The sequence below is a fragment of the Spermophilus citellus genome (genome assembly GCF_964194105.1).
Source record: "Spermophilus citellus genome assembly, chromosome: 2".
Lineage (NCBI taxonomy): Eukaryota > Metazoa > Chordata > Mammalia > Rodentia > Sciuridae > Spermophilus > Spermophilus citellus.
Window position 1 is genome coordinate 198,844,492 of NC_138183.1, and position 7,664 is coordinate 198,852,155.

Here is a 7,664-nt window from a genome sequence, read left to right on the forward strand (position 1 = left end):
GGGAGAACCAGAGGGAAAAGGGGAGAACAAGAGCAGAAATAAATTTCTATGCTGGTATGAGTTTGTCAAGATAAACCTAATTACTATGTATAATCATAAATCTATAATAACAACAACATCAAAAACAACAACATATCAGTTAGGCATTCATCATCACAACAATACAAGTTTCGATTTTATGCATGATGCACATCACTCTAGATCACTTCAAGTAAAGGAATATCATTTCGGATACAGGTAGCTTCCTTATTACACATGCTTTTAAATATGTACTTCCAGTCTCAGAAATCTTTTCAATTATGCATTCCGATACATGTTTTTCCTTTCAATAAAATCTTTTGGAATATGTATTTCACCAGGAAGGAAAACGAAGAAAGGGAGGGAGGAAAGAAAGCAGACTTCCATGGACCATCCTTTCCACTCATTTGGAAATACAATGGAGTCTTAGATGGTTGGACAAAAGCAATGTCAGTTGTCCTAATTGTTCATTTACTAGCAGGATTAGTTTTGGACCTGCATCCTATTTGGATCCTCTGCACAGGCATTTGGTTATCTTGACCCGTATTTCCTTCATCTTCATACCATAGATGATGGGGTTGAGCACTGAGGGTAGCAGAAGGTAGAGATTGGAGAGGAGAATATGGACATGAGGTGGGATATTTTGACCAATACGGTGGGTGACAGACGAAAAGAGTGCAGGCACATAAGTGACCAGGATGACAAAGAGGTGAGCTGAACAGGTGTTGAGGGCTTTGAAGGTGGCATCTCGAGAGTTGAGGCGTACTACAGCCTGCAGGATCAGGGCATAAGAGAAGCCAATAAGCAGCAGATCAAGTCCTACCACGAGCAAGATCACAAAGAGTCCATAAATTCGATTGGGTCTAGTGTGACTACAGGCCATTTTCACCACAGCCATGTGGTCACAGTATGTGTGAGGAATGACCCTGTGGCAGAAAGTTAACCTTTGAAGTCGAAGAGGCATGGGCAGGATAAGAATCACTCCCTTGGCTACAGCCAGCAGTCCCAGGCGTCCAACTAGAGAATGGCTCAGAATTGTGTTGTAGTGTAATGGCTCACACACAGCCACAAAACGGTCAAAAGCCATTGCAACAAGGAGGGCTGATCGTACTACGGATGCTCCATGGATGAAGAACATCTGGGTAAAACAGGCACTGGAAGCTATGTCTCTATCATTGAACCAGAAGAGACACAGGACCTTGGGCATCAGAGTTAGAGTAGATATGAGGTCAGTCACCATCAGCAGGGCCAGGAACAGGTACATTGGTGTGTGAAGCGTGGGCTCTGTGATCACGAGGAAGAGGACAGCACTGTTGCCAATGAGGATAGCCAAAAACATGGAGAAGAAAGGAAGAGATAGCCACAAATGCTGTGACTCTAAGCCAGGTATGCCCATCAGAGTGAAGGTCATGAAGCTGGAATGGTTGAAGAGTAGCATGATGGAAACTTGTTGGTGATTGTTTAAAACAAAGTTTAGACACCTGCCAATGAGATATGCATGGCAGGTTGTTTTTATTTGTTTATATTCTTTTTTAAACTTTATTTTCATTGCTAATTTTTTAATTAATTTTTTAAAAATAAATGACAGTGGAACACATGACAATTCTTATTACACATATACAGCACAATTTTTTCATATCTCTGGTTGTATATAAAGTATGTTGACACCAATTCCTGTCTTCATACGTACTTTGGATAATGATGTCCATCACATTCCACCATCCTTGCTAAATGCCTGCCCCTTCCCTTTCCCTCCCACCCCGCTGCCCTATCTAGAGTTCGTCTATTCCTCCCATGCTTCCCCTCCCTACCCTACTATGAATCAGCCTCCTTATATCAGAGAAAACATTCGTCATTTGTTTTTTGTTTTTGTTTTTGTTTTTGAGATTGGCTAACTTCACTTAGCATTATCTTCTCCAATGCAATCAATTTACCTGCAAATGCCATGATGTTATTCTCTTTTATTGCTAAGTAAAATTCCATTGTGTATATATGCCACATTTTTTTATCCATTCATCTAGTAAAGGGCATCTAAGTTGGCTCCACAGTTTAGCTATTGTGAATTGTGCTGCTATAAACATTGATGTGGCTGTGTCCCTGTAGTATACTGATTTTAAGTCCTTTGAGTATAAACCGAGGAGTAGGATAGCTGGGTCAAATGGTGGTTCCATTCCCAGTTTTCCAAGGAATCTTCATACTGCTTTCCATATTGGCTGCACCAATTTGCAGTCCCACCAGTAATGTATGATTCTAATGACTTGCTGAATTGGGGGCCAGAGAAGATTGTAGGAATTCTTAAAGCCAAAATCTGGTTTCAGTTCTATGTCTCAATACCTTTATTATCCCATAGTGAATTCTCTATGGGGATTTGGATTCTTTTCTGCATAATACATGATGTAGCAGACCTTTATTTTCACCCCTCCCAGTTCAGCAATCCTATACTCCATTTTTTTTTTCTGAAATTCTGAGTAAGGATAGGATGAAATATTTTTTATCCTTGAGGAAATAAAGGAAGAACATAATGCACTTACTGGACAGCCCTTTGAGATTTTGACCTATTTTATGCATCTCTTTGGGTTCTGCTTTTTCTGGACTTCATGTGTAGATTGTATTACCTTCAATCATGAAGCATTATCTTTAATCAAACTATTCTTCCACTGGGCTACTTAAGAGTACTCATTTTTATTCAACCCCTTTTTATACCAAGTAGAATTTCCTCTCCTTGTAGAGATGTATCGGCAGTATTAGCAGTAATTAAATTAAGGAGGCTTTCTGCTGATAAACACCTGTATTCCATCATTCACACATTGTCCACTGTATCTATGATTATTAGGACATTGATATTTAATTTGATTTATGGCTAGTAGCCTATTCTTATGGCTCTAGATGTTAGGAAACAAGGTAATGGTATTTAAAATGATATTTAGAAATCCTTTTAGCTGCTCTGTCATGAGGATGATTGTTTATTCTTATAAGATGTATGTATGTATTAGTATATAGGCAAAATGAGGGAAATCGGTATTACACCTGTTCTTCTAGAAAGAAGCTAATGTTTCCAGGGATTACTGGTATAGTATAGTGCAGAATATGGGACAAAAGGACCAATAACAGAGGAAACTCATTACTTGGATAAATGAAAATATATTGTCACCAATACTTTGAAGGACAGATAAAGGAAATAATCCTCCTTATAAAAGTGATTCAAGGTGCAATTTGAAGGGACCTTCACTTGTGCCCAAAAAGACACTAAGAATGGTTGGTTCTGGAGAAGGCAAGTAACATCCAAAATGAGGTTTGCCAAAGAGGACCTGTATATCCTATACTGCATAAGAAGAAGTGCTGAAGATGAAAACATTTATGTAGTCATGTGGCTTGGATCTCCTTAGTAATATGAGAAGGCCACTGTAAAGAATACCCTGACATTTTCATAACTTGGTGACATAATTTCATGAATCACTAAGTTCATTAATATTATTCCAGAATATAATTACTACCATAAAACGTAGGGACAATACTGGGATATTTAATTTTCTCTTTTAAAACCTTATAATTTCATAACCATTTGTTTCAGGTTATCTGTAGTGCAATTAATATGACTTCTGTTTAACTTAAACAAAATGCACCACACACAGGACCATTGTAAATTACATGCATGTAGTAGAATTATAAATATTAAATTTATTTATGCTAAGTATATTATGCATATTCTTTGTCTTTTTAAAAACAATCATACTTCAATATGGTTCACATTTTAGAATCTGAATTCACTCTTAATTATCACTCCTCTTGTTTTTATTCATTCTTCAGCTAAAAATCCCCTTGCTTTTTTTTAAATAGTGATATGACCTTCACTCCCTATTACCAACTAAAACTCTCAGTGAGGAGCACTCTTTATATATTACTCTTCCAGACAACTAAAATTTGGCACTCATAAATTTAGTACCTTTGGTGAGGTTTCTATAGGAGTACACAGAATTTAAACTTCCAGATTCTTTTTTTGGGAGTGTGTGGGGGGAATGAGGATTGAACCCAAGGATGCTTAACCTATGAGTCAATCCTCAGCCCTTATTATTTTTTATTTTGATACAGGGTCTCACCAAATTTTTAGAGCTTCACTAATTTGCTGAGGCTGATCTTGAACGTGGAACACTCTTGCTCAAGCATCCAAGTCACTCAGATTACAGGGGTGCACAACCATACTTGGCTGAGCTACCAGATTCTTTCCCTTTCTTAAAGCTGATCTCCATTCACAAAGTATCTGTATTAGGTTAAGGCAAAGCATTTAGCTACGAAAATAATTGATGGGGTATTGATGAGTTTCTTTATTGATTCTGAATCTAATCACACATGAACAGAATGGGAATGAAAATGTGAACAGGGACATGAAAGGCACTACTAAAGAAACAGAGCAATTATAGATCATACTTTTGTACTTCATCATTCCTGCCTTGCTTCTAGATCAGTTAAATATTGAGGCAGATGAAGTGATTTCACAATTCAGTGTCTATCACCATCCCTGAACACACTCACATCCTTCCAACCTTCAAACTCACCCTGCCAATAATCTATTTTTTATGGTATAAAGATTTCTGTCCTCTTGTTCTTTACTTATCTCTAAATCAGTGTACTGACTTTTTTAATATCTACAAAATAGTGCAAAATTCCAATAGATCCAATCATCCATTTATAGTTAGTCATTCTGAATTGAGCTCTAAAATACCAATAATTATTTTTCATATAACATTGATTTCAAAAGTCATTACCTTTCATAATAGCTACCATCTCACATTTAACTTACAAATGCTCTCAGACAGCAGCATTTGTTTTGTCACAAACATAAAAAAAAGCAAGGGGATTTTTAGCTGAAGAATGAATAAAAACAAGAAGAGTGATAAATAAGAGTGAATTCAGATTCTAGAATGTGAACCATAATGAAGTATGATTGTTTTTAAAAAGATAAAGAATATGCAGAAAACACTTAGCATAAATAAATAAAACACTTCAAGTTTTGAAAGAAATAAAATTGTCAGAACTTGAATTGTGGATTACAAAGAATTATAAGTTACATTATCTCCTGGCAAAATTGCTCTAATTCCACACATTGATGTCAGCCTCTGTAACATCAAGAGAAGTCATGTTCTCAACAAGACTGATAGTGTCCCAAAATAAACACAGTCCACAATGGGAGTTACAGGAGACTCAGAGATCTCCTTATGCTTTTGTTAAGCCAAAACTCATCCCCCAATGTACACTTCCTCCACTGTCAACACACAGCACTCCCTGTCCCCTTTGCCACAACAACCTATTTATAGGAGGTACCACAAAATTATATAATTTGGATTTGAACAAAAGAATGTGTTAGGTTTGGACATCCATCTTCCCCTCAGATGGTTTCAGAATTAATCTCACCATATCTTACATCCTTATTTCCTGTTTCCATTTGAATAAAATCTAGGTTCTCAGTTAGGTTTATCATCATGTTCTTTCCTATTTTTTTTAATTGGTGCATTATAATTTTACACAATAGCGGTATTTATTATGGCATATTTTTTCATGGACATAATATTATTTGATCAAGCCCATTCCCCAGTTTATCACCAATGGTCTTGTCACTTAGTTATGGATTCTCCTAATTATATTCAATGCTCTCATTACCCATGCCTTCCAAATTCTTTACATTGTGCACTTCAGTTTCGTTTTTGGTTACTGCTACAACTCCTCACTGGTCTTTCTGCTTATCTTTCTGCCTACACACTGCTTGTTTCCCTGTCAGCAGTCATATTATCTTTAATGTATATAAATACAAATAATAGGACATCATAACCTTCAGTGGCTTCCTGTTATAGTGGAATGAAATCAGACCTGTACCATGGTGCATGAGGCCCTCTGATATACTCTGTCATGAATGCTGTGATGCTCGTGATGAGCAAGGCAGCTTCTGGCTTCAGCTCACCCCTTCAGTTTCAGCATCTGTCACTCTCCCCTGACTCACTTTGTTATTGGCTATTTAACTCTTCTTGAAAGAAAGCTTTGCCTGCATCACAGTGCTGGCCCTTGCTTTTCTGTTCCCAGAAAACTTCACAAGACTCCCTTTTTGTACCTTAGACTGAGAAAATTCCATTGCTTCTTAAATTTATGTTTTGTCCATACTAAACCATTTACCATTTTTTAAAATGACCTTTGTTTCCAAACACCTTTATACTTCATGGAATCTAAAAGTGATTCTCAGTTCTGGCTGCACACAAGAAGCACTAAAGAGTTTTAACAATTGTGATAACTGGGTTCCTCCAATTCAATCAGAAAGCACAGAATCAGAGCCCAGCAAATTCTTGAAAGTGCTTTCCTGGGTGGCCTCATTGAGAAGGGCCAGCCCCACACAAGCCAAATTCCAATCAGTGCATGCCCCTGCGTTCGCCTCACTCTCTCTGCCTTCTTCTTTTGTCCCATTGCTCCTTATCCTCCTTCATCACTCTTTGTTCCAGAGACAAACTTTCTGTAGTGACAGCACAGTTTAACAAATGCTACAAGTTGGGATATAAAGGAGTTTATGGAGTATGAAGAAACTCTTCCTTCCCAGGGATAAAGAAAATTTTGAAGAAGTAATGTTTGTTGTAGCCTGAAACAATAGCAAGATTTATTCAAATGCGAAGTAGGGGAGAACATTCTGGATAAAGGAAAGAAGCAAAAAAGATACATTATCAGAAAATGTAGGTGTATGGAAGAAATTGAGAAATTCAACGTGCTGTGTCAATGAGAGTCCTGAGGACAATGTCAGAAACAGACCCTTGACTGTCATCTTCTTTGGAATAGGATGTTTTCCTCATCCCTCTACTCAAACTTTTCTTCACTCTTGCTCTGGCTCTCACATCATGGCTTTGCCTGTTTCCATACTGCTGTTGTCAAGTGCTTAGGCTAAGTGTTTTCTTTATGCAGTTCCTCTCATTTAATTGCTGTTTATTAACTGCTGTCTATGAGACAGCATTTGTAAACTAACTCCATCTTGCCATAATTTGTAACATCCCATTAGTACTATTATTATTAATAATAATAATAGTTATTATTATTATTATTATTATTATTATTATTATTATTATTTTGGCCATAGCCAGGGTACTCTACCACTCAGTTACAAACCCAGCCATTTTTTTTTTGAGACAGGGTCTCACTGAGACCCAGGCTGGCCTCCAAGTTTCACCCCTGCTTCCTCAGCCTCCTGAGCAGCTGGGTTTACAGTACATGCATGTGCCAGTGTTTGTTGCTTCTTTCTTCATTATTTTGAAGCCCTATGGTCTTGGAACTTAATTCCTTGACTCCTTAAAACTTTTGTATCCTTGCTCAACTTTCAGAAGGCAGACAGTCATTTACGTATCTACAGTAGAATTGCTGGGAAGCTAGGGAATAAGTAGCGGCTACAGAGATAGGAAATTGAGAGAAAACAATATGAGGGGAAGAAGGGGATGCAGGGGAGTGGTTTTAATTATTTAAATCAGAACTTACCTGGAAATGATCTACTATATTCTGTTTAACAACTTCTTCGCTTCTGATAGCCAGAGCATTTTTACTTGAAAGTCACAACTTGGATCTGCCTATCCCAGAATAGAATGTGATTTCTCTTTTTTGCTAACCTTGGGAAGCACGAGTGGAGG

The 7,664-nt window shown here is 37.4% G+C and overlaps 1 protein-coding gene across 1 annotated transcript; it reads right to left on the minus strand.

Moving 5' to 3' along the window:
- Nucleotides 1-520: 520 nt before the first annotated feature.
- Nucleotides 521-1,456, minus strand: LOC308634752 (olfactory receptor 52P1-like; the record flags this gene model as incomplete). Its single annotated transcript, XM_081268819.1, has 1 exon — nucleotides 521-1,456. The coding sequence occupies one exon, from the start codon at nucleotides 1,454-1,456 to the stop codon at nucleotides 521-523; it is 936 nt and encodes a 311-aa protein (XP_081124945.1).
- Nucleotides 1,457-7,664: the final 6,208 nt, after the last annotated feature.